Source organism: Suillus subalutaceus (genome assembly GCF_016647625.1).
Source record: "Suillus subalutaceus strain FC151 chromosome Unknown DFJ58scaffold_72, whole genome shotgun sequence".
Classification (NCBI taxonomy): Eukaryota; Fungi; Basidiomycota; class Agaricomycetes; order Boletales; family Suillaceae; genus Suillus; species Suillus subalutaceus.
In genome coordinates, this window is record NW_024540321.1 from 57,742 (window position 1) to 85,295 (window position 27,554).

General features: G+C 48.7%; 6 protein-coding genes across 6 annotated transcripts; 2 read left to right on the forward strand and 4 right to left on the reverse strand.

Moving 5' to 3' along the window:
* Positions 1–12: 12 nt before the first annotated feature.
* On the reverse strand, positions 13–3,332 carry DFJ58DRAFT_794305 (DAO-domain-containing protein). The gene is made up of 10 exons (XM_041390441.1): positions 2,764–3,332; positions 2,531–2,711; positions 2,406–2,435; positions 2,271–2,374; positions 2,044–2,222; positions 1,338–1,997; positions 1,140–1,261; positions 469–1,018; positions 279–375; positions 13–228 (listed from the first exon to the last, which is right to left on the reverse strand). The coding sequence occupies exons 1-10, from the start codon at positions 3,104–3,106 to the stop codon at positions 209–211; spliced, it is 2,286 nt and encodes a 761-aa protein (XP_041242580.1). The 5' UTR covers positions 3,107–3,332; the 3' UTR covers positions 13–208.
* A 2,550-nt stretch (positions 3,333–5,882) lies between these two features.
* Positions 5,883–6,731, reverse strand: DFJ58DRAFT_729367 (uncharacterized protein; the record flags this gene model as incomplete). Its single annotated transcript, XM_041385742.1, has 7 exons — positions 5,883–5,932; positions 5,994–6,093; positions 6,157–6,256; positions 6,318–6,361; positions 6,410–6,483; positions 6,535–6,566; positions 6,619–6,731. The coding sequence occupies 7 exons, from the start codon at positions 6,729–6,731 to the stop codon at positions 5,883–5,885; spliced, it is 513 nt and encodes a 170-aa protein (XP_041242581.1).
* Positions 6,732–9,359: 2,628 nt separating this feature from the next.
* Positions 9,360–10,977, forward strand: DFJ58DRAFT_794328 (uncharacterized protein). Its single transcript, XM_041390442.1, has one exon. It carries the CDS (start codon positions 9,508–9,510, stop codon positions 10,732–10,734), a length of 1,227 nt encoding a protein of 408 aa, XP_041242582.1. The 5' UTR covers positions 9,360–9,507; the 3' UTR covers positions 10,735–10,977.
* A 3,583-nt stretch (positions 10,978–14,560) lies between these two features.
* On the forward strand, positions 14,561–21,813 carry DFJ58DRAFT_888478 (polyketide synthase; the record flags this gene model as incomplete). The annotated part of the gene is made up of 9 exons (XM_041394696.1): positions 14,561–15,160; positions 15,258–15,869; positions 15,924–16,251; positions 16,300–16,484; positions 16,547–17,772; positions 17,825–20,787; positions 20,810–21,022; positions 21,077–21,519; positions 21,572–21,813. 9 exons carry the CDS (start codon positions 14,561–14,563, stop codon positions 21,626–21,628), a joined length of 6,627 nt encoding a protein of 2,208 aa, XP_041242583.1. The 3' UTR covers positions 21,629–21,813.
* A 618-nt stretch (positions 21,814–22,431) lies between these two features.
* DFJ58DRAFT_729370 (uncharacterized protein) lies at positions 22,432–23,854 on the reverse strand (the record flags this gene model as incomplete). The annotated part of the gene is made up of 3 exons (XM_041385743.1): positions 22,432–23,607; positions 23,663–23,683; positions 23,738–23,854. 3 exons carry the CDS (start codon positions 23,852–23,854, stop codon positions 22,432–22,434), a joined length of 1,314 nt encoding a protein of 437 aa, XP_041242584.1.
* A 396-nt stretch (positions 23,855–24,250) lies between these two features.
* On the reverse strand, positions 24,251–27,538 carry DFJ58DRAFT_446620 (P-loop containing nucleoside triphosphate hydrolase protein). The gene is made up of 9 exons (XM_041380442.1): positions 27,007–27,538; positions 26,697–26,949; positions 26,175–26,645; positions 25,981–26,120; positions 25,765–25,927; positions 25,567–25,707; positions 25,359–25,514; positions 24,965–25,297; positions 24,251–24,909 (listed from the first exon to the last, which is right to left on the reverse strand). Exons 1-9 carry the CDS (start codon positions 27,462–27,464, stop codon positions 24,520–24,522), a joined length of 2,505 nt encoding a protein of 834 aa, XP_041242585.1. The 5' UTR covers positions 27,465–27,538; the 3' UTR covers positions 24,251–24,519.
* Positions 27,539–27,554: the final 16 nt, after the last annotated feature.

Sequence of the window (27,554 nt, forward strand, 5' to 3'; positions counted from 1 at the left end):
GAAGGGTAGCACAGACTTATCCCCGGCCATCACCAAGCTAAGGAAAATTTTCGCTTGTAACTAACAGTGTGCCAAGAGACGCCATGGTGTCAGAGTGCAGGCGTCAGAACTCACCTTTGTACAAGGTCAACGATCTATCCAAGTAACTAGCTGATGGGCCTCTAGGCGTCAATGACCTGAAGAGAAAGCCCTCTACTTGTGCAAAAACCTATCGAACTAAGTCTAATACTGTTTAAAGCTGCAAGACATAAAAAATGCGTCAACACTACACCTCAAACACCCCCCACCACTCTTCTCAACAGGTATCCTCCTCCTCTGCACACCCTTCTTGCTCACAGCAGGTGCGATCGACACATCTTTCAAATCTCCACAGATCTGTAAAGTCAAGGTTTATGTGAGCATGAGTATGAGATTGCATGAATTAACACAACGAAGATGAAGTGGGAGATGGAATAAGTAAGAACGAACCTCAACAAACTCTTCGAAATCTACATCTCTCCCCCTCCCCCTTCCCTCAAACAAATCAGAAAACCCTGCCTCCCTGAGGACGTACCGGAAATCTGACTCCCGCACACCGTCATAAGCATACCCAAGCACCGCAACAGACCGCACGGCTTCTCGTATCATCGATACAGGCATCCTCATCTCCTCCTGCGCCTCCAGACAAAAATCAGGCTCAGAATCGGAGCCAGAACCAGAATCGCCACACACACACGCACACTGCCCAAACACCTCCCGCAACGCTTCAATCTCTCCTGGCTCAAACAACGCACGTGGATACGTCGCCGCACCCGAAAACGGGCGTAAAAGCGCAGGATATCCAAACAGTGCACACACACGCCGCTGCACCTCCCCTATGCGTAACCAGCCTTCTCCCGACGAAGCTGTACCCACTTCGACCCGTCCACCCGCGCCCATCCCGCGCAGCACCTCCTCTGCCCTCCTGGCCTCTTCCCCCCTCCGTCTCGTATCCCACCCTAGTGTATCGCCCATGACCCGTACAACTTCTGGTAGTGCACTGAGTGCTGCACGTGCGTCGACGAAACCTAGGCGTGTGCGCCGCAGGAGCACATCAAGCGGTTTTTGTGCGTATTCATGCGTGAGCGCGTATGTGATTTCGGAGTGTGTGAAGGGGGTACGGGACAGAAAGAGGGCGGTGTGGGTCCAAAACAGCCATTTGGGTCGTTGAGGAGAGGAGCGTCCATGCTTGTGAACCGTAGGATGATGAGAGGTGCTGTGCGACTTCTGGGTGGAGGCCGTACTGCAGTGCACGTCAGTAAGAGTAGTAGTGAGTGTGAAATGTGAAATGCATTGGTGGGCAAAGGGCTGATACTCACGCGTTGAATCAGCCCGATAAACATGTTGCGATCCCACCCTTCGCTTCCGACAAGTCTTAGTTCTTGGGTCTGACACTTCCAAGCCTTTGCCTTTAGCCCGGGACACACTTCAATCGCTTCATCGACCGCCTCTTCCGCCATCGCACGATAGGTAGTCCACTTCCCACCCGCGATGGTCACCATTCCACCCTCATCAACCTTGACTATATGACTTCTCACCAACCCCTCCGTACCGCCCGCCGTGCCAGATGAAATAAGCGGTCGCAGTCCCGACCACGCTGAAAGCACATCCCCGCGGCGCACCTTGATGTCCCCGCTTAGATACCCACGCACCTCATCCATGACCCATTGGATCTCAGACTCGCGGGGGAGAATATCGTCACCGCTTAGATACGCGTCTTTTTCTTCTTGGGGCTTGATATGCGCGCGCATGTCGTAGGGGTCGTCAGTGGTACCTGCTACGACGCCGCCTTCCCATGGGAGGAAGAAGACGACGCGGCCGTCACTCGTTGCGGGGTCTAAGAGACCCATGCCTTTAGGGGCGTAATAAGAAGGGAGGGCGATGTGTACGCCTGAGCTTGCGCGCACGATGGATTTGTGTGTGGGAGTGGAGAGGGAGAGGATGGAGTCGGTGTATGGGCCTGTAGCGTTGATGATTACCTGTTCGAGTGTTAGTTGTTATCTGGGGTGGAATGGCAGAACACGCCTTGGCTTTGACGTCGAATTCGCCTCCGGCGATGTAGTCCTTGACGCGTGCACCTGTGATGAGACCTGTAGTAGGGTCTTTGCGGAGGGAGGTAACGCCGCAGTAATTGGCGGCGGTTGCACCTGCTTTAATAGCTGTGAGAATGAGAGCGAGGTTCATGCGGGAGTCGTTGTGTTGGCCTAAGGATGATGAGGATGAAGATAAGGTCAAACAGAAATGGGACATACCGTCGTAGTAGACCACGGCACCGACGAGCCCGTCGCTCTTGAGCATGGGGAACTGTTCGAGGGCCTTGCCCTTGGACATGAGGTACGAGGATTCCATAGTTTTCCTTGCCAGCAAGGAGGTCGTAGAGTTTGCACCCGGACCAGTAGTACGGAACTTGCCAGTACCTGACTACTTGTCAGTGATGGTGATAACTGGAGGGGTTAATAGATGGGAGAGTTGGATTTGGGTTGAGAATGGGGGATTGGAGATAATGACGCACTTATAAATGGGGAGCATGATAGGGAGCATATGACTCAAATAAGGGGCAGTCTGCAGGAAGACCCTCCTTTCGCGCAGAGCCTCGCGAACGAGCTTGTACTGCTCGTAGTCAAGCTCGAATATGGCTTTCTGGAGGTAGCGCACACCGCCATGGACAAGTTTTGTTGACTTGGAGGACGTACCTATTGATAAACGTATGTAGTGGGGTTGCATGAAAGAAGTGAACAGACTTGCCACTAGCGAAATCTTCTCTCTCAACCAAGGCGACTCGTAGGCCGCGACTTGCAGCGTCGACAGCGACACCGGCACCAGTTGCACCTCCTCCTATGACCAATATATCGAACTGGGCATCATCATCTTCGCCCGGCTTTGGATCAGTACTTCGCTTTAAGGCGTCGATCATGGCTGCGCGGGGAGGAGGAGACCATGGTGGTGGTGGGCGTCGAGACTCGTGTGTTGTTTGTGGGTAGGCAGGACCGGAATTGAGATAGAGGTAGCCAGCGCCTGCTGCTGCTGTGGTGGATAGGGTGAGGAGGGTAAGTGTGCGCCGGGTTAATGCGCGCAGTCGCAGAGCCATCGATACTAGAAATACGGTCTTCCCTTCTCTAAGATCTGATTAGACACTATGAAGGCTCGATGACTTGGAGTCTTCGACACTACCACGATCAGTTCCCGCGAAGTCAGTACTGGAACGTGGCAATTGTCCTCCAAGCACGTTCGTTTCTTTTCTAAAGGCCGTGGACTCGACTGGTCATCGGTGTCTGCTCGTTGGTTTTTCGGGACCTGTCACGCTTTTGGTTAAGTGCGGGTCGCATGGCTCATCGGCCCGCCTTGAATATTAATCCCAAACTCTGACACGACCCAAAGTTTTTGACAGGCTTGTATCAAGTACGGCCTCCACCATGCAAGCCTCCATCACGCTTATTTCTTCCAGATTATACGACAATACGACCTCGATGCCCTGACCCAGTAATCGTATTATGACCGCGAGAAGGTAATGATTGACATAAATTGCTACTCAACACGACGTCGATCACGAGAGGTCCACTGATAGACGTATTGTTTCGAGCTGCGGTCTGTCACGGATGTTATTTTGGATATGCTCTTTCACCTTTTCTCAGAGTTGTGCAAGAAGAGCTCCTGCAGGACAAATTTGTTCCAGAGCACCGTGATCCTTGTCGACAACCGTAATCGCTCCTTGAAGTAAGGGTTGAAGATAGTGCGGATTACAATGGACTTGCTGCAAGTAGGGAAAACAAGGCCTCTACATTCTCAACGTTCCTCTCTATCTGTCACGGTGCCGGGTCTTCTGCCGACAGGATGGCAACTCTTTAATCCGGAACTAAGCGATAGAGTGCGTCTTACGTTCGTCAGTGCCCTCATTGAATTGAGTTTGATTAAAGCATCGCGGTTACAACCAGGGTCAGATAGGCTTTGATATCGTCAACAGCCTGAGCTTACTTAGTACGTGCCAAGCTTTCGGTTATCAACTTGTCGATTTGCGAATATCGTAAACTTATCAGATTTCGACGAAGGAGGAATCAAAAGTTTCAGAACAGATACATCCTGGACATTTTTGATCGTTCCGTATCGTACGTCTGAACATAGGACGCACAGCCTGGCCTGTCAAACATTAACGAGACTTATTCGTTCATGGACAGCGACCTTGCTCACGCACTGGACTAGAAAAAATATGCGGCTTACGCCGAAGTGAAAATATTGATGTCGCGTTATCGTGTTATGAATCACGGCCTCGTGTTATCGTAAGTTCTTAGATCTTGCTACTTAACGCCATCTCCACCGATGACCTGGTCGCATAGGTTGTGTGAAAAGGGGTAATACTGTGTCTACGGGTCTTGCCGCTGACCAGTGTGTAGGTACAGAAAGGAGAAGTACCAACTTCTTCTTGCGAGGCACCATGAAGACGTGTCTGATGGAAAACGGAGAAAGGACGACCAGGTTACTTGAGAAATGCAAGGACTCATCGGAATTGTGCATTCAAGAAGGTCAACTTAGGTAGGGATCACGGTGACCAGGGCAATAAAAATCTACTTAACAATGAGCTATCGCATTACTGGCGAGTTCTCTGAAGCGACAAAACGCTGGCGTATGCTTTATTGTGTAACAACATACATCATTCTCTCCACGTGCTCGCCTCAGGCAGCTCATGACATCTGTGTCTACCACTGATCGGTAGTAGGTCGCAACTAGTAGAATCAGCTCTAAACATGCGCGATTGACGCTTGGTCGCCAATCAGTCTCGTTGTGACAGAAGTTAAAGAGACTAACACCGACGTCTGAGTCGCGTCCTTTTGATACTCCGGATTCTTCATGGGGGTATCAGGACTTCTTTCCAGGCGCCACGGGTGCTGCAGACGCCAACCCGGATAAAAGTTATGACGAGAGCACGAGAGCGGGCTTCTAACTGGCAGTGCCACAGGCCGTTCAAAAAAAACACCGTGATTAGATCGTGCGATACCAGAGTCTAGACAGATTTAAAATGTTATTGATTGAATGGCCCCTTGGCAAAGCTGAAGATGAATGTCATACAATTCCTGACAATTTTTGTCGTTGTTTCACTACAAAATGTTCGGCTGATCAGAATCTGAAGGCGAGGATGGGAATGTTCACCTAATAACGAGAGAGAATGTATGAAAGCAAGGCAAGAAGGTGAAAGCAACCCATCCTCTCACTGAGTGTCATTCTCAACCGGTCTTCTATCATCAAAATGATCCCCGCTCTCCTTCCGTTCGCCCTCTTCGATGTTGCTGGTGACAGTGGCCAGTTGCAACAGGTAAAATCCAATGCTACGATAGCGGTACTAACATGAGTTCAGAATCATGCAAGGCATGCGACGCAATTCTAACTAAAGACCTGTCGGCGCCTCGACCGGCTGTTCTGTCAACCAGTAGCCACTTTGCTGCCAGGACAACTCATACGTAAGTACCACATCCACGAGCTTAGCATACAACCAACGTACCGCTTCAGAATGGTCTCGTCAATCTTGGCTGCATGCCCATCAATATCGATCAACGGATTATGGCATAGGATTTTGGGTGCTTACTAGTGGGACAGTATTTATGAACGTTATTATACGCTCTGCTGCGCGCTCATCGGTGGAAATACCATGATACCTGTCGCTGTGCCCTTTTATTGGTGACTGATTGATACATGATGTTCAGCAGTAACTGATAGAACTGCTGCATTCCATGCGATACAGCAACGGGGATGAAACGCCTGATATATCGAACAGTCCATAAATACGGTCCATGAACATGGGCCATGCTGGCTGTATCTACGCTTAATTAATACAGGGCAAGCTGGCCAGGGGGAACAATAGATTGCTCTATCAGTCAGCAATCGAAGTGCAACGAGCCAAGCTCCTGAGCAATGTCCCGCGTGGCTACGGAGCGGAGGGAAGGAAGATCAGCTACGGAGCCGCAAGAGAACAGAGATAAGCATACACTGACAAGCACCTTTGATGAGGGCCATCCCTTCCAGTTGACCGTTCTCGACCTCGTGTCCAAGACTGATGGTCGCTTGGTGGCGTTTAACCGCGAGTGGCTATAAAAAGATTATATTTGCTTAGAGAATATAATAATGGGTTGTTGGTGCTAAATGACAGACTATAAGTTCTTCCTGTGCTTCAGCAATCGCAGCTGTGATTTTGCGCTTCTTCTCTTCTATAATCGCAAAATTTTCGAGGAAATCCTGGTGAAGGGTCTCCCTTCGATTGCGTATCAGTGCCGAGCAGACGGTGATATACACGCCCTGACAGGACGTCCTACATATCGTTTATGATGTTGGCGATTTCAGTTTCCTTCTTCTGGAACTGATTGAAAGGTGAAGATGAGAGATCACGGATATAAATAATACAAACAGCAAGATGGAGTTCCTTTTGTGTTGTCTGTATTATATTATCGTCGCGTTCCCTCAACTTTTTCTCCCATGTCGCTAGCAAGCGCGTATGATCATGTCCAGCTAGCGCTATGATAAATGACATACACTTAAGCTCCGCTGCGACGACCGCGAACGTTCTTAGAGATCTGTTGTCAGCGTGGTAAGTAGTATTAAATATCACAAAAATACTCGTTGTTGTGGTCATCGCTGCCGCCTTGAGAGTGCTCGAAGTCTATGTTTCCTTCGTCTCCTGATAGTGTTTGAGAAGGAGGTCTAACTGATGACAAGCGTCTTCCGGGCATCTTGGATGATATAAATGAGAAAACACGCGAGTCTTTCTGGTCAGTCGGAGTCGGTCACTTAAGGTTTAAATTAAAACTTGACGCGCGTTTGTGGCTGACCCAGCACGTGATCACATATACGCGTCCCTCAGCATCCATTTTGAGGAAGAGCATGCGTCACTGGTCGGGTCCGCACACGTTAGGCACAAGTTCAGTAGTTATGTAATTCCCTCTTAGATCCCTTCTGTCGTCGTGGCAGAATGCAGCAGTGACACCGACGCGCCGCGGGAAACCGAGGGTTTGTTAGATACTAATTATAGCCTGTTCGTTCCTTTCAAGTTGACAACGTCAAGCCAGAGACATGAAACCCAGTGAGAACCGGACCTCACCGTATCGACGGAAAACGGCCAAAATATTGATGAACCAGTAACACAAGATTTCCGTAGATTTCGGGACGTATATGAGATTTTCTAGCGATGCTATTCGACGGAGATCTCACAATTATCGCGTTGATTCTCGCATATGATATTTCCGTCGATGATGGTAGATTCTCAACTGTAGTCGTACCAGGCAATAAAACTACGGAAATCGCACGAAAATGACGCTGATAAGCATTGCAAGAACAAACAAATGACAGCGCAAAATGATAGCTGGTTGATACTGCCCCTGGCACCTGCTGCCCACCTGGTCCTTGCCTGTTGCCTGCCTGATGTCAACCTCTGCACCTGTCATGCGCTGGATGTCGACTGTGTTGCTGTTCCATTCGGATTCATATGCCTGCAAACATAAATCAATGCCGTGAAATAATAACTACCTGCTACCCACCTGCTCCGCTGCAACTGCGCTAGATGTCAACTAATATATTAGGCGTCGGATGAGAATTTGCTGATGACATTGATCGTGTCGCAAGTTCTAAAGTCAGATGTTGCTGGAAGTTCTAGTCTTCTAGATTGATGTACCTCCTATTTGTTCGAAATACTAGATCTAGGTGATGCCCAGGCACGGACAACGAGGACCCAGTGTTGAAAGTGGCATGGTAGACCAGGGACAGTGGATACTGGGGCTTCGGGTCAGACTCAGTGATGCATGTTCATTCAGAAAGCTTTGTGCTGCGTGTACTAAGTCAGCACTATCTTGCACCTAGATAAGAGATTCATGCGCATATATGCGCTGTAATCGATGTTTCAGCGAACATTTGAAACGAGTTAGGCGTATCCGAGTCACTTACTGATTTGCGAGCCAGGCAGTGCAGAGAAACAGGCCGCATAGATAGTGTCCTAGAAAACATCTCGAATTAGGTTATCGAAAATATCAAAGTCGGAGAAGATACACACAGGGAACTTTATCACTGTTCATCCAAAAACATCATCAATCTGAGGCCTGTCTGGTCCAACGACTACTGTAAACGAGAATATGCCAGGCCCCAGGGTGCTTCCGAAACCAAGGAAATGGGAGAGGCTCCTGGACTAGACATCGTCATGGTTTGAGGGAGAAAGATGGTGGACTAGTGAAAATGTCGGAGTCTTGCCTAAGTTCGTGCAATCGATCATTTCGTATACGCTTACCAAGTCAAAAGCAGCACGACCAAGTAATTCACATCATGTTGATTGATTAACATGTCTGCAAATGTGCAAGACATCGACAAAATGGTGTGTCTGCGTTGTGTTGATCAAACATAACGCACCGTGCACGTCAACCGATTTGCGTAGCTTTGAGCATATTTGTGAATATATCCGTCGTTTTCCGTCGATATGGTGAGGGCCGGTTCTCACTGGGCATGAAAGGCGAGACAACCGCTCCATCAAGGGGTAGGCCTATACGCCAATGACACTCGACGGTAGCTGGCCAGGCCGCTTTAAGGGACTCATCCAATTGTTGTGGTAGCGATCATTAAAATATAAGTTACGCAGGGCGACATCCATGGCAGGGCCCGCTACCTTTGTTTTTGAGGGCACTTTTTTCGGTTTATCGGGATTTTTTTCCTATGTGTCATATGGTTTTGTCCGGGTGTTATCCCAACTCTAACCGAACGTCGCCTTGGAACAAAGTCACGAGCGCTGGAAAAACGCCCTCTCGAGAATGAGCAAGCGCATCCGAAGTCAAAAAAAGACGCAGATAGTAACGAAACATCTGAAGAGATATCTCGTGCAGCAGAGACATGTACACCTTCAATCATGAACGACATGCTTAACAGAGCGAATACACTCGACACACCCGAGAAAAACATTGGAGAACCAGAGTGAGAAGTAGTTGCCGTTTTTATACAGAATTTGCAATATCAGAATTCCCTGTTGTTCGCGATCGACAAAGACCCAGCTACCTAAAGGTAGCGGGAATTAATATTCGGGGGGTGCCGGGGATAGGTGAAACGCGTAACAGACTTGAGCTTATGGAGCTCCGAGTCAGCCTCGAGCTGTTTGCGCTGCGCAGTTCAGCCACACCAGGGTCCATGCAAGCTATGAGCACTAGTATGTGATACTTGATTACAATTATATACCTTTGATGGAGGCAGAGGTCAGATGAACTGACGGCCTTCGTGTTTCAGACTAGTGCACTAGGTGAACGCGTGGGAAGATGCGGCGATCCTCAGAACATAAGATAGACGCTGAAAGTCGGCGACCTTCTCGAAATGGTCATGTTTAACTCTTACACAACCGTCCATGATCCGACCACCTGCAAGTTTTCTGACACAAACTTTACACTAATCAGCCACTCGTACAAGCAGCAGCCCGCCTAGAGTAATACTCTGTCTATTCGGTTTCTAGCCAAATATTCGCCCTGTGTATGTACTTGCTTGATGTCTGAACTTTCCTTCGCAGAGTTCTCGCAGTCATTCTCTCCACCAACCCTCGTGCCGACTTTGAATGCGCTCCTCGCTGGCCTATCTCTCCCGTTCGGGCTCACTTCCCCGACGGATTTGACGCCTTCTTTACTCCTTGCTATCCTGGAGTCCATACTCGAGTCCCGCCTCCCTATCCCAGCTTCGATACGCGCCTCTCGTTCATCCCTTGCGAAAGTAGAAGCAATGAAGGTTTTTCTTGGCGTACTCGAGTGCGACGTCCTCCCAGCAGAAGAGGACGTCGGTCTCGCAGACCTTGATCCACGCAGATTGGCGGATGGATGTTGGGAAGAAACAGTTTTCGTTGGTGAACTGCTTTGCTGGCTTGGGAGGAAACGAGGCATCATCGAAGCATTGGTTGGTGATGATAGCGAGGGCGAGGTAGATCTTACAGCGTCAATGCTGTTGCGTCCAGAACCTTCCTACAACGTTGAACTGTCGCATATCACAGACGTCCCGCGGCATCCGCGCGTTGCTTCTCCCTCCACGCGATCCACTATCACCATGAGCGTGCAGAGCGATCTATCCATGCATAACGCCCCGCATATGGAGTCTGACACGAGCATGGCAGATTCTGAACTCTCAGACCGTACAGAGACGGAGCTGTTCCACGACACTGGTGTATCTCACCAACCACATTGTATTCACGAGCTCGAGGACCCATCATATCTCCTCGGGCGTGGTGCTTCTTATGCGTCCAATGTCGATGATTCGATGGAAGGATTAGACCTCGATTGCTCAACCCAATCGACCTCCTCAGGAGAACAGCCCCCAACTCCCACGCCTCAGCCCATCCGTCTGAAAGGCTGGATTGGTGCTGTCGATTCTGAACTTGAAATGAAAGCTTTCGCAGCGAACAAGTGTAACTCAAGCACGCCTGTCAAGGCCAGGGGTCGGCGGCGGAGTTCTGGTCTTTTCCCCGTGGCAAGTGGGAATTCTACCCCTCGCATGCCTACAACATCAGTGCGCATTCCTGCTAGTGCACCTTCGGCACGGACCCGGGTCGACGACTTCTCCGACCTTGGGACATTCCCCTCCCGCTTGGGGACGCTGTCGTCATCGGCACACATGCGGAAGACAGATTATTGTTCTCCCACAGAACGCACAGTTGCACTTCTGAACGAGCGCTCGAGACTCCTTAGTGAGCTCGCTGATCTGCGTAGGATTAGAAAAGCCGGTCGATAACGAGCAAGCGGAAATGCCATGTTTGTCCAGTGTGTGAAGCATATTCTCTATTCCCTACTTGGTTTATTACGATTTCTTAATCGCTGTGGGTCAATTTGCGTTACTTATTCGAGCTTCTTGATTCAGCTGTCAGTTGTTTTTGTATAGCTCGCTCAATAATTCAAATAATACAATTACTTTAGGTTGTGCACGTTTAGATGTTTGTTTACTCATGTTAAATTCCAGGGCTTACGACACAAACCCCCGAATGGGAAACTCAGCGGCCTTGAAGATTGTAGAAGCACGGAGCCGGAGCCTTCTACTAAGAATTCGGGTTATCACGGCAATGATGTGAAGTGACTGGCCTAGACTGGTCATTGCAATCGTTGCAAGGAAGATTCATTATAGTAGAAGTGGAAACTAACTCGAGGTGATAAAAGAATCACCTTGATCAAGAAAACACAAGAATTCAGACTCTTGCTGGCGGTGGGAAGGTTTGATGAGGCTCCGTTTCAAAATTCAATCGAGGCCACACTTTGCCCACAACATCGCGCACACAGATTTGCTCATTGCATCTAATGGCTGGCGCTCGTATGGGATCGTACCGGCACAATGTGCTTCCCCGATTACTACTTGGTCGTTATCTCCTTCCGGCTGAAATCTTAATGTGTAGATGTCCTCGGTCGCTCCGAAATCAAGGTTCCCAGTCCTGGCCTAGTACGTACAGATTGTCAGTACTAGTGTCAGTAGCCTGACAATCAACTGACCATTAAATTCGAGGCAAGCCCGTAGGACTAGTAATAGTTGTTAGCTGGAAATAGTCCGCACAGGGACAGGCATGACAGGATCAGCCCCGAGCAGCCCGGCTCGATCAGTCAATTCAGGCATCCTCGTCTCATCTCTAGAACTCAATAGGAACCAAATATCTAATTTCAAATGCGGACAGATCAGAGGAGGCGCGATTAAGGGGTAAACGGACCTAAACTCCAAAAGAATAAAGAATAATGCAGGATCCGAAGGGGTGCCGATAGCGAATACGTAGCTTGACGCACGACAACTTCCGACGCAGCAAGATCTGAGTCTGACCTTTCCAGATTGGTAGATGAAACGAGTTTCGGAATTTCCTCTGCTGTGCGAGCTTGGCGGGAGTTTCAATACATTAATGTTGTGGTTGGTGGCAAGGGCCTAGTGCTGAGCTTGAAAATGATATGTACATTGATTGTATACTTTTCCGGCAACAAGCTTAAGCTCATTGTCAGAAAAGTGTACACAAGTCCATGTGCATGATTTATCGAACCATACCCAATGGCAGCGGTAATCCGATCCGGTCGGGGCGAGTCCGAGACAGCCGCCGTTAGCGGTTGGGTACTATTAAAATAACTGCGGAATCAACTGACAAAGTACGCAAGATAGTCGTCCGTGGCAAACTTTGACTGAGAATGTTACATTTTTTGGACTAGGACATATCTCATGTTATGACATTAGTCTAGTCACGGTAACTAACACTTCCGGGCCCCACTCCGCATGAGCTACTTCATGTGAACGGTCTTCGGACCGATCATCGGAGACAGCAGGTGCTGCACTACTATTAGCCTTAAAAGCTTAAAGGCCAAGTTGTGCTTGCACTAGTCACAGCCATGACCTCCATTGCTTTCAAGCTGGCCTGGTCAGTGTGCCATTCGGTTGCATCGAGTGAGTGTCAACATTCGGAAGTCTTCAGAAGAAGCCGACTATACTCCTAAGTTTGACCGAAGTCTGCTTCGTCCGAATTCTCTCAACACCCTTCATCGCAACTGTTTCATTAATAATTTAAGCTTTCAGTCCTTTTTTTTTGTAAATCCCACTGTGATAGTATTTTGACTATCTGAAAACGCAGAACCAGTCAGATCATTAATATTGTGATGCGATTAGAGATCCGGTGAACAGATAAGAAAGTAATAGTAAGCACAAGTAAGCATCCCAGTAATCTTCGTATGACTGGCGGACTGGCGGACCGGTTTCACATGGAGAGTATTCGGCGTTATTACAATAGGACGAATGCACAAGCTCAAGCTCAAGTACGGCGACCAGACTAATTATGGAATTTGTTTCAGAACCTTTTGAGTGTGCACGAGGATGCCGCTGAGGCCTCCCTCAGCTCCACATTTTTTGATACATTGTACAGTTTTCAGTTTCGTAAGTACACGAGATTACAAGTATCCACTTTGCACAAATCAGCTGTTGTTGGAGTAGAATCGTTTGCTCGTCGTTTCCCACGGCTGCTCACTGTGCTGTGTGGTCCACACGATGCCATGTATACTGCTGCGTACGACGACGAAGGGATTTAAACACCTATTGCTGTTTGACAGCCGAGGAGTCCTTGCCATTCAATTGGGGTATTTCGTCCGATCAAGGTAACGTAATAAGCGGACCCTTTGCAAGTTGTTTGTTCAGCTCCACAAGTAAATAGGCTTCGGCTGCACCAAAAAAAAAAGAAATCTGGTCTATCGACTGTAAGTTACCATTAAATGTAACAACTCGGACACTATTGTACCATGCTGCGCGTTGATATCGCAATCTTGCTAGTAACTCCTCTTTAAGCTGCATACTACCAACAACTCGATATTGATAGCTATATTTTGGTCACACGATTACAATCGGACTCCGGTGCGCTCGCTACGGATACCAAGTGTCAGTTCATTGAATCTGGCTAACACTTTCCGAAAGGGACATTATCACGTTCACAGCGAGATAGTAAAGGATAGTAACTACATGTCGAAAAGGTGGAGTGGTGACTGACTCACGCTGTCATCACATAAGGTCGAAGCTACCAAGGCGCCAAACCCCTATGTCGTTTCCGAAGTTCTGCTTCAAAGAGTTTATTGAGATTAATTAGATTATCACATTCACACCCCTAGTAGGTTAGGTACTTAATAGGCTAGGCAGATAGTAACAATAGAAAAATAGTTCGTAATCATGACTCACGCTGTCGGTCAAAACGCCAAAATCTCAAGTCCCATATATATTAGGTAGGGGATTTTTCACTAGGGATCCACGCTGTCATCTCATCTCATAGTACAAGGCTGACAGGATTTGATAAGCGGATGCAAAGGGAATTCCATCGTCAACGGAATGGATATGTGATGAACCTCTCAGAGGAGACCTTCTTCCAAGTGTTCTTGAAGACACTCGTATTGTGTTGAGGTACGGGCAAGGGATGGCTTCTTCAGGAACGGTAACGAAATGTTCCATGACAGAAACTGTCGATCCTTATCAAATTCTTATTCAGTTGCCATCTATAATCGTTTAACGTTCACTCCGGAAATTCCCTCGGTTACTTGATCATTAGAACCATACCGAAGCCTCAGGCTGTCCAACCCTTTCTTCCAATTGTTAACAGCCCTGGTGGTTTCAACATGTCAAAACCTACTACTTGCCCGCTGTATAGCCGGTTGACGTCGTCTCTTCGGAAGGTCCAACGAATGTTCCGATCAATATGATGTATCATGAAAAATTGACATACTTGCCAGATTCAACACAACTAGCACGGCGTTTCTGAGTTAATTATGTAACTCATCTTCGGAATAGGGCTTCCAGTGCACGTTCTGTCAAGGAATGAGAGAGACCGCGGAGCTCACATCTCAGGTTCGTGCCCGTCCTCTTCGTACAATTGATGTGAATATAGCAGTTCAATTCACTGACATGCCTTTCCCACTCAATTTAACTTTGACGCACCTACTCTATTTTAAACTTTACACCTACTACTACCAGGCCCGTATTTAATAGGGACGGAGGTACTGCATTTCCTTACTTCACTCTCAAAGTCATCATATCATATTCAATACTCCAACCCCTTCAAGTTTCTAGCATGCTTTCTTCCATTCCCGTTACCGTACCTTTGTTCCCTGGTCAAGGGTCTTCAGCTGGTGCCCTAGCCTTGGCTCTTCAGCAGGCCCTCCGTGACATCCGTTCACCATCTGGCCATTTACTTTTGGCTGCATGCCACGAGACTTTTCTTGCAGAGCTATCGAAGCTATCAGAAGATGAGCTCATCGAAACCAACATTTCCCTCGCCGATTTCGAGGATGCTACCTCCCTTCTATCATCTTTGCCTCTTTACAAGAACAATCCCATCATTTGGAGCATCTCCCTCTTCCTCGTTCAAGCTCTGAGGTACCTTGCCCATTTCTCAAGCGCACCCAACCACAGTCTTGGCGTGTCTGGCTTCTCCTCAGGAATCATCACCGCATGCGTGGTGGGAGCTTCAACCAGTGTCATCACCTTCATGTCAAATTCAGTAGAGGCATTTCGCCTAGCATTTTGGATCGGCATGCGATCTATGCAATATAGAACCAAAGAGCTTCAATCTGCCTTGGGCTTTCCTGACACAGGACTCCCTTGGAGTGTCGTTTGTGTCGGCTTGAGTAGAGACGATGTCTTGGGCTTCATCTCCGATTTCGAATCCAAGGTGAGAGGCGGCTTGCACATTCGTGACCTTCAAGAAAAGCTCAACAAAGATTATCAGAACGATTGCAATTCTTCCCTTCACCTCACGGCTATTATAGATGCACAGCACGTCACCGTTTCGGGTCGTCCTGATATCCTATCGCGTTTCTCGTCCTCAATTTCAATTTCCAAGTCCTGCTACAATTCATCCAACAACTGTAGATGCTTTATATCACGCACGCACCCTCCACAATGTCCGCGACCAAGTCTTGGCTGATATCGGAACATATTCAATCCGCTTTCCCGATTTTTCCAACCTTAGATTTCCCGTGTTTTCGACCGTCTCTGGGAAGCATTTGTTGCCGAGTTCTCAGCACTCCACTCTTGTTGACGCAGTCCTTGACATGATAATCATGTCTCCTGTAGACTGGGTGTCTGTGGCACAGGGGCTTGGTAGTTCGGTACCGGCCGATGCTCCCACGCAAGTATTAAACTTCGGCCCTAGCTCTGGTCTTCTCCGAATACTGGAGAAATCACTCTCATCAAACAAGAATGTTACTTGTACGGATGTGGCCGTTAGCGCTTCCAGTATCCCTGATACTCCGAAGGAGAATGATTTCAAACAAGAGCCGATAGCAATCATCGGGATGGCACTTCGCTTGCCTGGTGGTGCAAGAACCGCGGACGAGCTCTGGGAACTTCTTGAGCAAGGAATCAATACCATTTCTGAGGTATGTTGTTTCTGCGTTCCATGGTATTACACACATTAAACTTCCCTGTTACAGATCCCATCAGACCGTTTCCAATTAGAGCGCTACACATCTGCCGACGCTAAAAGCGGCCGTGGAATGAAGGCTCATACCGCAAATTTCATAGATTGTGTTGACGAGTTCGACTACAAATTCTTCAAGGTATCGCCAAGGGAAGCAAAGAGCATGGATCCACAGCAAAGAGTTCTTCTGCACACTGCTCATGACGCCCTTGAGAACGCTGGTTATGTTCCAGATGCTACCCCGTCTTTCCAGCGTGATAGCTTTGGTTGTTTCATCGGTACCGCAACCCATGATTATGCAGACAATTTACGGGAGAATATCGATGTGCATTACAGCACAGGTATGCAGCCTTCTTCTCGATGCAGTACTTATTCTGACAAACATTCAGGAACCCTGAAAGCTTTCCTTAGTGGGCGCATATCGTACGCAATGCAACTTGGCGGTCCTTCCATGACTATCGATACTGCTTGTTCATCGTCAATTGTCGCAATCCATACAGCCTGTCGTTCACTTGTTAATGGGGATTGCAAGGCTGCAATTGCAGGTGGAGTCAACACTATGTCGAGTCCGGATGTAAGCGAGACTTTCTGGATTCTTGATATAAATCCTCAACGCTAATGATACCCCCCTTGCAGATGTTCATTGGCCTGGATCATGGTCATTTCCTCAGCCCGACCGGCCAGTGCAAATCTTTCGATGCATCGGCTGACGGCTACTCTCGATCAGAAGGATGCTCTCTCTTCGTTCTCAAACGTCTATCAGATGCAGTTGCAGAGAACGACGATATTCTCGGTGTCATCCGTGGTATTGATCTCAATCAGAGTGGGCTGGCGCATTCAATCACCCACCCCCACGTACCTTCCCAGGTTTCTCTGATGAACAGGCTCCTAAAGAACTCCGGAATCGATGCATCACGCGTCAGTGTCGTAGAAGCGCATGGTACTGGCACCCAGGCTGGAGACTTTGCCGAGCTCCAGAGTATCCGTGCCGTTCTTTGCCGTGCTCGCGATAGCGAAAACCCCCTTCATGTCACTTCGATTAAAGCCAACATCGGTCACTTGGAAGCTGCTTCTGGTGCTGCTGGACTCGCCAAACTTTTACTCATGTTCCAACATGAAACAATTCCTGCTCAAATCTCCCTTAAGATAATCAACCCACGTATCACACCGCTAGCCCAGGATAATACTGTCATCGACACGGTTCCCACGCCGTGGGTACGCGGATCGTCGCCTCGCATGGCGCTGCTCAACAACTTTGGAGCATCAGGTTCAAATGGGGCACTCATAGTGGAGGAGTATCCAAAGGAAGAGAAAGCTCCAGCTAGTGGCACATCCTACGTCTTTGGTATCTCTGCCAAATCTCGCGAGGTTCTCGAAACTCTCCGCTCCAGCTACTACCGGTGGCTCCACGACGGCAGAAATAAGTCAGTTCCCATTAGCGACATCGCGTATACTGCCACGGCAAGAAGACAGCTGTACCCTTTCAGAATTTCAGTTGACGTAGGGAGCAAGGCACAGCTTGTCCAGGCTCTTGCAAGCGCTGAGGTATCTCATGCCGAGGGAACTTTCGGTCAAGTTGTCTTTGTCTTCTCTGGACAAGGCAGCTATTACCGTGGCATGGGGAAACTCCTCTATTCGTCCTCTCCGGTCTTCCAGCGCTGCATTGACAGATGTCACCGATACCTCGTGTCCAAAGGCTTTGCAGGTATCCTTCCAAGCATTGTTGGAGAACCCGCAGATAGTGGATCGGATGAGATGGAAGAGTTTGAAGCGTCTCAAACTTCAACGATGGCGCTAGAAGTCGCGTTGGCAACATTATGGATACATTGGGGTTTGACGCCTGCCACAGTCGTTGGGCACAGGTGAGGATTATTTCAATACACGTCTGGTCTATATCTAACATTATCTTGCTAGTCTCGGTGAATACGCTGCTCTAGTCATCGCTGAGGTGCTCTCGCTCGAGGCAGCCTTGTTTTTGGTCGCATCACGTGCTCGTCTCACATGGCGTGGTTGTGTGCCGGGTTCAACAGGCATGTTGGCTGTCAGGCTCGGGGAGCAACAAATCAATACCGTTTTGAAATCTGGGTCATACTCGGATCTCTCTGTCGCTTGCGTCAACAGTGATCGTGCATGTGTCGTTTCTGGCCCACTGTCTCAGCTGCACGCTCTGACCGAGGAGTTGGCATCTACGGGAGGCAAGGCCCGTCTCCTTGACGTTCCCTATGGATATCACAGCAAAGCAATGGACTCGGTTCTGGATGATCTTACCCAGCTAGCACGCACTATACCCTTGTCTTCTCCAAAGGTGGCCGTTGGTTCTACCGTCCTTGGAAGACTTGTTCCCGCAGGAGACACTTCGACCTTCGACGCAACCTATTTCTCTTCGCATTTCCGTCAGCCTGTTCTTTTTGCCCCCACCATCGACACCCTGTGTAAGAACCCCTCGCTGTCACAGATAGATGCTTGGATCGAGATGGGACCCCAAGCGTCATGCTTGTTGATGATACGGGCCTGTGCGTCTGCTCCCAGCGCAGCAGCGGTATTGCCTTCATTGAGCAAAAATGATAACGCCACTCTTGCCTCCAGCCTATCCCAGCTCTACAGAACCAATGCTCCTGTGAACTGGCGCAACGTCTTTTCGGAGCTGTCCCCAGCGACCTGCGCTGATCTGCCACCATATCCACTCGAGAGGAACAAAGTTTGGGTACCATACAAAGAACCTTCCTATGAATCTTCATCACCTCAAACCGTGGCACCAGCACGAAGCACAGCGCCGTCACAAACCATCGCACCATCAAAAACCACGGCACCAGCACCAACACGAAGCGCGGCACCAGCACGAAGCACGGAACCAGCACGAAGCACAGCGCCATCACAAAGCATTGCAAAAGCCGATATGATATCTAACTATACCATGCTGGGGTGGTGGGTGCAGTACCCATCGCGCGGGAACGGCAACTCGGCCAGTTTCGATACTCCCATCGAAGTTTTAGCTCCGTTTATTGAAGGACACAAGGTTGCAGGGAACTACCTATGCCCAGCGTCAATCTACCTTGAACAAGTTCTTTCGGGCGCAGATCTTTCACGGCGTCATCTGAACCTCGATTTCGGGAAGAATGTAGCTGTCATCCGAGGAGTCAATTTTGAGAAACCACTTGTTTACCATCCCCAAGTCAATCGGGTCGTCCGCACGCATATCACCATTAAAGAAGACGGTACTGGTCTCTTCAATATAACATCCAGACTGCAATCTTCTTCGGATGAATCGGTTCACGTCCGCGGAGAAATACGCTTCCAATCCTCCAAGGAGACTGCTGCTAATCTTGACGGTGAATTCAGCCTCATTCCCGCGCTTGGCGCTTCAGAGATCGGTTCGCGGAAGGAAGGTCAAGCAGAGGTCTATACCACTCGAACGCTATATGAAGTTGTCTTCCCTCGTGTTGTTGAATACTCCGCCAAGTATCACACGATCCAGTCTCTGACTGCCAGCCCGAATGGACTGGATGGTGTAGCGCAGATCAAGCTTCCAGATGCCCCACGACTCCCTTTCGCCTCCAATCCCATTTTCGCCGACACCCTCCTCCATACCGCTGGATTCCTAGCAAATACGCAAGGCGATATCGGTGACGCTTATATCTGCAGCGAGGTCGGATCATTCCAGATGCTCCCCGAGTTCATTGATCAAGATCAAAAATACACTGTTCATGTTCGCGGGTCGTGGACGTCCTTTGAACAAGCCGTTCTCACCGAGGCTTTTGCTGTCCAAGAACAAGCGCCTCATCGTGTTGTTGCGCATATGAAAGGCATTCAATTCAAGCGCGTCCGCATGAAGGGTCTTGCTCGCGCGTTGGCAAATGCAGCAGACTCCCCCCCTGCGCAGACACGCGACCGAACCAATTCAACCAGTAACTCCAGCAGGCCATCTTCACCGGAAACCCTAGTGTCTGAGGATGACGCACGCATCCGCATCAAAGATGTCATTGCGCAGGTGCTCGGCCTTCCGACTACCGATATACAAGATCACTCCGACTTCAAATCGCTCGGCCTTGACTCCCTCAGTTCATTAGAAGCTCTCCACGCGCTCAAAACCGATCTCAAAGTTGACCTTCCTCACGACGCGTTCGAATCTTATTCCACAATTGCAGCATTGAGCGCTTTCCTCGAGAAGTCCCACCCCTCTGAGAAGTCCGTGGAAAGAACCTCCGACAAGTCCTTGGAAAGATCACAACCGCCGCCAGCTAGATCCGCTGAGTCGACAGAAACGGTATCTGATAGTGACATCCGCATCCGCATCAGAGGTATCATTGCGGAAGTACTTGGCCTTCCGCTTTCTGATGTAGAGGATGACTCCGACTTCAAAGCGCTCGGCCTTGACTCCCTCAGTTCATTAGAGGCTCTCCATGCGCTCAAAGCCGACCTCAATATCGACCTCCCTCACGACGCATTCGAATCTCATGCCACAATTGCATCATTGAGCTCTTTTTTTGATAAATCTTCCTCCCCCAAGAAGTCCTCGGAAAGGGCTCCCCAGAAGCCACCACAACCACCGCCAGCTAGATCCGTTAAGTCGGCAGACACAGTATCTGATGGTGACAGAAGCATCCGCATCAGAGGTATCATTGCGGAAGTACTTGGCCTTCCGATCTCTGATGTAGAGGATGACTCCGACTTCAAGTCGCTCGGCCTTGACTCTCTCAGTTCATTAGAGGTTCTACATTCGCTGAAAGCCGACCTCAATATCGACCTCCCTCACGACGCATTCGAATCTCATTCCACAATCGCATCCTTGAGTGCTTTTTTTGATAAGCCTTCCTCCCCCAAGAAGTCCTCAGGAAGATCCTCGGCGAGAACATTACAGCCCGCATCGTTTGATACTCGTATGTCACAACTCCAATTCAGCAAGGACGAAGCCGCTGTCCCGCTACTTCTTATTCACGACGGCAGCTGGCTTAATAAACCATTATAGTCGTATGACGCCGTTACAACGTGACGTCTTTGCTCTCTCGAATCCCTGTCTGATTACCGGTGGAAAATGGGAGAGTGTTGAGCAGATAGCAGAATCCTACGCCAAAGCCGTTTTGGGTGCGAAAACAGATCGGATCATCATTGGCGGTAAGCGGTCCGGTTACTATTGCTCAGCAGGACATTATTAACGGTGCAACACAGGGTGGTCATTTGGTGGCGTGGTAGCCTTCGAAACCGCCAAGAGGCTTGCTCAGAATGGCGTCCGTGTCCATGGCATCGTTCTCATCGACTCTCCTTGTCCTGGCAAACACGTGCCCCTTTCATCATCAGTCATAGACCACGTCACGAGGGCACACTCCGGAGGAATTGATTCAGGGACCATAAGTCTTGTCGCGGAACAATTTAAAGAAAGCTCGCGACTCCTTTCTGTCTACGATCCATCTCGTCAAGGAAAGCTTGAAGTTCCGATAGTTCTCCTTCGCTCGTCTGAGGGGTATGCTCCTCCGGGTTTGGACGTTCCCAAATGGTTGCAATATCGTGGAAGTGAAAGTGCCGTCGTTGGCGAATGGGAAGCCCTCACACAGTCCCCTGTAAAAACTTGGTCAATTCCAGGTGACCATTTCTCACCTTTCAATCCCGAAAACGTAAGTGTTTGATACGCCAGGAAGACAAATCAATTAACACTCGATTATGTAGATTGGACAAACATCTCAGCAGCTCAAGGATGCGTGTCAGTTCGTGGAAAGGCTATAAAGGATACCATGTGCTTTTGATTTCATTTGCTCCATACCACTTTAGATTTTGTTTGTGTATAGATCTCTTTTCTTTTTCTGGATCACGACCCTTTTGCTTGCATCTCACATTTTCCTTGGTCATTTTGCATCTCTGTATCTATATAGCCAGTTGACTGTCACGCGACTGTTCTGTCAATAAATCAAATTCAGTTTGTTTGTACTATCTCTGGCCCAGGTTCCGACCAGTTTTTCACAACACAACAACTAAGTCATCGTGTCACACTGCCGTTTTGACTCTCCGACGGCAGTACGTCCGTCCTGCAGTCCGTCCATTCTTCTTTGCAAGGTTTCTCAGGCTTGCCCCCAAAACTTCCCCCAGACCCATACTACTTACAAATTGCCATCGATGCCCGCCCTCTGTGACTCAAGTTGTTTGGTTCGAGTCGTTCGACGCCTCGAATTCTCAAACACTCTGTTACCACCAGCACTGACATGCACCGCGAGACGACCTACCGTCAGTCAATTCAGAGCAGAGGTGTGCTTATTTCGCATAGCGCAGTTCTTTCTTGCCTGCTCTTTGGCATCTATCCTGAGCTGTATGTGTACCTTGCGTACGTTGTACCTGTATCCGAAGCTACCAGTACAGCGTGGTGCTTCCCGAAGTCAGCGACTCATCTTGATCGTGGAAAGCACCTACATATGAGTCGTTATAGAATTTGAGTTTAAATCACTTGCGTAGAATACATAGAGATCATAACAGTCTAAGTCTGATTCCATCATCGTCATTTCGCGAGTCCGTGGCGAGTTTGTTTACGCAAAGCTCTAAACTACTAGCACTTTGAGAGAAGGAATAAGGGCCACGTATTCCGCTCGCTGCTCGTCTGTTACTGATAAGTGGGAGCCGAGAGTCAGGCTCTCCAGGGGACACTTTGACCGCGTCAAAAATGCCTTGAACTCATGAGGCCATGAGTACATAGCGCGAGCTTCGAGAGCGCGCAAATTGGGGAGTGAGAGGGTACCGAATAGGTTACGAGGCTCGTTGTCGTGGTCATAATCGTTGGAAATGATCCGTAAGGATTGGAGTTGGGTGTGCGTGAACGGCTCCAAGGTCTCCATGGTGATAAAAAATGTAGTTATCGTCAAGGAGGAGAGGCTGGGGCATAAACGGAGCAATTGGGGGAATGCACTTGGTTCGTCTAGGTCGATCTGGATATTTGTGAGGCGGGTCCAGGCGGGATTGAAGGTAGTTGCGTACTCCATGTTGAAGAACGTCCCTGTTACCGTGAGACTGCGTAGAGTGCATGGCGGTTGCGAGATAGATTGGACGACGGGAGCCTGATAATTAAAATGCAATGATATGGTCAGCTCCTCAAGTGCGAGGAAGTCTGATATTATAACCTCAGGTTGGAGGTCGTTGTGGTAAAAATCAAGAGACAGAGACGAGAGTTGATTTATGTAGGGCTGAAGAAGGCTTCGCAGCTCAGTCCAGTTGCTTTTGCAACACTGGAGTTCCAACGAGAGTGGACGCCCTCGTGATCGCTTGAGCCATGACTCATAGCAGAAAGCTGCCCGCTGCCAGTCTTTGTCCACATTTAGTCCTTGCCACAAACTGGACATATCCACAGCAACCTCCCTCCATCGTCGACATATTCTTGTCAACACCATAGGAACTGCCTTTGACGTGGGCGACAAGCGGTGCCGATTCGGGAGACAGTGAGCAAAAATCTGGGATAGTACTTCGGCTGGCAAGCGCCAGAGAGCTGATACAAGTCGCTTGTGCGAATTCATGGACTGAGTGATCTTGTCCTTCTTCGCGACCAGTTGTTGGTGAATATGGTTGATACCATCTATGACTGTTTCAAAACGTGAGATTTCGTGGGATGCTGCATCCAATTGTTGCTGGCGTTCGGTGATGATGGCACTGATGTCCTGGTAATTGAGGTTGAAGGCAGAGTAGTGCGTATTGCTAATAGGATACTGGGTTTTGAGGTCTGGTATCTGCTTCATCGTGAATCAATGACATCGATACATGCATTAAACTCGATTGACATACGATTACTTGTGAATGAGCGAGCTGAAGTAATTTGTTTATTGTTATATGCAGAAAAGTGTCTATGAAACTGCTTACGACGTTTTGCAGAGCACCAATGATATCCGAGACCAAGGAAAATTTTGCTTTTGAGTTGGCTGTCATAGCATCGATCGTGTCTGTATGTTGTCGACGGTCGTCTAACGCGAAGGACATGTGCCTGCAAGGTTCAATCATATGCTAGGCAATATTGTTCGAGCCTGACAGTGAGATCTGTTTGAAATTTAAGACGGTTGTGCCTGAAACCCGCTCACGTAGGCAAATCTAGTATCAACAACGATGGAACATATGTATTATGCACGATATATATGGCTCTCGCAGATCAGACAGACAGGATGGAGGATGGATGGCCGGAGTCGGACCAGACTTTCGGCGAGAAACCATGCTATCAAAGATTCCAAATTTGGCTTTTTGCAACTCCGAACTCCTCTTGTCCGTGACGCTTTGCATCTCCATTTATGGCTCTCAAGTGATTCAAATTTCAAATGAGACTTGCATGGTACCTTTAAAATAAACGTTGCAAACGCAGACTTCCTCAGAGAAGGGATTTAACGAGAAGCTCGACGGGTACCTTGTCCAATGTGATATATTATCCATAGATCGAGTAAAATACTGTGCAGAAAAGGTTCTGAAGTCCATGAGGAGAAACTTCAGCGTCAGATACAGGAGGAAGAACACGAACGATCTCTTGATAAAAACGGGGCAAGAATAACCCAGTTATCCATGAATTGCCAGTGATACAGAAATGAAAGTGAAAACGTATTAAAACAAGATGAGATGTACAAGTGATCCGGAGTTACTGCCAACGGACCTCGAAAAAGTTACAATGGTATATTCTCCTTGCTCCACAGAACGTTCTTGTCTGAACTCTCCGACCTCGTCGCTCCGGACTTATGCTTCACAGACTCCATCTCGAAACTTACATCGTCCATGATACACCACTCATCCTCGGGCATTTGATCCAGAAGACTTGGCTGCGCCTTCATACTGCTAAAATCAACACGGGCGGGAGAGCATTCTACATCTTCGATGATTGCAGGCGCCACATTTGCGGCTCGGCTCTGTTGACGTTCAGCGAATGCAGCTGATGCACCTCCCGGCGTTGGTTTTGGAGGCTTGAGCTTTGATGGCAGTGCGCTAAGGCCTAGCGAATCGAATTTGCTGACAAAAGATGCAAGAGCACGGCGTTCTTCCTCAAGCTTTATCCTCAGCTATATTCGGTTCTTAGAACCATAAAAGAACGCATGGCAACATGCAAAAGCTGACCTTCTTTTCTTTATCCAGCTGCCTGACAAGTTCGGCTGCCCAAGCCTCCTTTTCTTCTCGCTTCGTTACTTCTTCTTCAAGTTTTCCGACCCACTCCTTTTCAACATCCTCTCTGACGGCTCTCAGAGGCTCCCCTAGATTATCCTCATACCCACGTACTACAATTTCAAGCTCACGGATCGTCTTCGCTTGCTCACCAATAAGCTTGTCTTTCTCGGTTTCTGAAGCATCCGGTGGAAGTTCTGGGCGAGAAAGGAGAGCAGCTTCTAGGGAAAGAATTTGAGTCGACTGTGACTCGAGTTGACGGCGAGTCGCGAGAAGCTCTTGTTGAAGCTGTCATGAATCGGCATTGTTTAACTAGATAGAACGGTCCAACAGTACCGAGTGTACAAACCTGGTATGGTGACATATCGAAATCAACTTTGGATGGGCTGGCGGGACGTGATTCGTCTCCTTTGCTTTCATCAACCGTTTGAGATGTCAGAATGAGTTTCGTGAGCTGCTGGATTCGAGAGTTGAGGTCCTTCATCGCTTTTGATTCATCAAGTTGCTGTGACAAAAATCAGTCTGTTGAGAATTATGTAGCGGGAGGCGGACATTACCTCGCGTGCTGAGAGCCTGCGAGTTCGAGCTGGCGCCTCTGCTTCTCGTTCTGAAAGCTTATTCTTGAGGTCCTCGATCTCTTTCCTGTATCGTTCTATCAAAGCATCAGTATCGACAATCTCTTTCTTCTTCGCATTGAGCTACGAGCGCGAAGAATCAGCATCCTCGGAGCAATGAACAGGAAGAACACGGCGAACCTGCACTCGTTTAATTCTCTGAGCAAACAAAAGCGTGCTCGTACTTTCTGCCACGGCATTTGCATCGGGATTGATGGTGCATATGACCGAGATTCGAGCATCTCCTGATAGTGAAGGCTGGAGCAGTCGTGTTAGCTTGGAGTTACGATAAGGTACGTGGTCACTGAGAAAGACAGTTTAAGTATCCCAAGCATAGCATAAGATGACGCCTCTGACTTTTTATTCTTTGCAGCGTTCTCTGCAAGAGTACCAATGACGCTTCCAAGTGTCAGCAAGCTGGTGTTGATATACTTCCCCTCCCTGGTTCTCTCTTTATCCGAAGTAGCTTTTTCGGAACCAGCAAGATCAATCAGGCTCTGGATGATGATATTCAATACCCCCACTGAGACCGAAAAGAGAATGAAGCCCACCAGCACCGAAGTCTGCACGCTTCTTCCTCCGAGGGTCTGTAATCGAGGACCGCCAGGTGTCGGTGGGCGTGTGCCAGGAGTGTGACGGCCGCTTGGTGTCTCGCTCCTTCCCTCTCCCCTTTCTCTGCTCTCCACTACAAGTCGGAATACGCTGTGGCTTCGACTACTCCGCTCATTCCAGTCTGTGCTAGCCGTCCTTCTGTTTCTTTCTCCTCGTTCAAGGACTTCTTTGACACCCTTCAAGCTTGTTACAACTTCTTCTCGAAGTGGCGTTAGAATACCCGAACCCTGAATCTGAACAGGTTGAGCAGCAGACATTGAAGGCGATGCGAGCAGATCATATATCGTTTCATTGTAAATTTCGAGGTAAGAGCACCGAAGAAGATATTCACGAGTGGGTGTGCGGCGGATGTAAGCAAACACATCCTTCATTGCACGTGGTATTATGCCCGGTTGATCTTCGCTCCCAGACTAAATGAAAGTAAGAACATTTCAAATGTAGATGCAAAGGCGCGGTCTCACAAGAGTGAATGTTTTCCCGCTGGCTGTTTGGCCATAAGCGAAAATAATAGCATTGTAGCCGTCCATGGCAGCGCAGACATGGCTGCGAGCAACAGCATTATAGACCGGCCGATTCTCAGAGCCAGTAATAACTTCGTCAAAATGAAACTCTGGTGGTGTGGTGGCAGTTGACTTGGCGTATTGAGGGAAAAGCTTTATGGTGCGTTGTGCGCTGTGATCCCATGCGGGATGTGCAGAGGTGGTAGGGCGGATTCTGTGTATTGGAATGGTTTCAGTATGTGTCAAGAATAAACCAGAGGAGCGAAATAACCTGATAGATACAAGAACCTTGTCTTCCTTTCCGTAGTTAGGCCCGGGGATCATTGCTTCATCGATGTCTGCTGAAATATCACCGGGCTCGACAGTCTGAAAATCGACTAGTGCATCTTCTGGATCAATTCGACTAACATCCATATCACTCGTGGTTATGTGGGAGCTTGGAGTCTGACTCCTAGGCGTTCCAGGTGTGCGTGGGCGAGTTCCTTCGATGGACTTCTTTGCTGGAGTTGCGGGCACAGTTGCAAGAGACGACTTGGTCGTGGCAGTAGTCCGTAGTCTGGACTCAGAGGATAAAGCTGCCTTAAATTTCTTTGCTGTAGAACCAAGAACGCTAGTCTTTATTGTAGAAGGGAGTTCACTGCTGGATGCCATGGAAAGCGGACGTTTGGGTGTGAAAGGTATAGAACGTGTGAGCTTGCTGGGTGCAGGTGTGGACGCCATCGTTAGCATATATCTTGAGGTTGTGGTCGTCGTCAATAAAGGCGCGAAGTATGTCTTCGCAGATCGATGCAAGTAGTAGTAATACTAGTATGTTTCAAC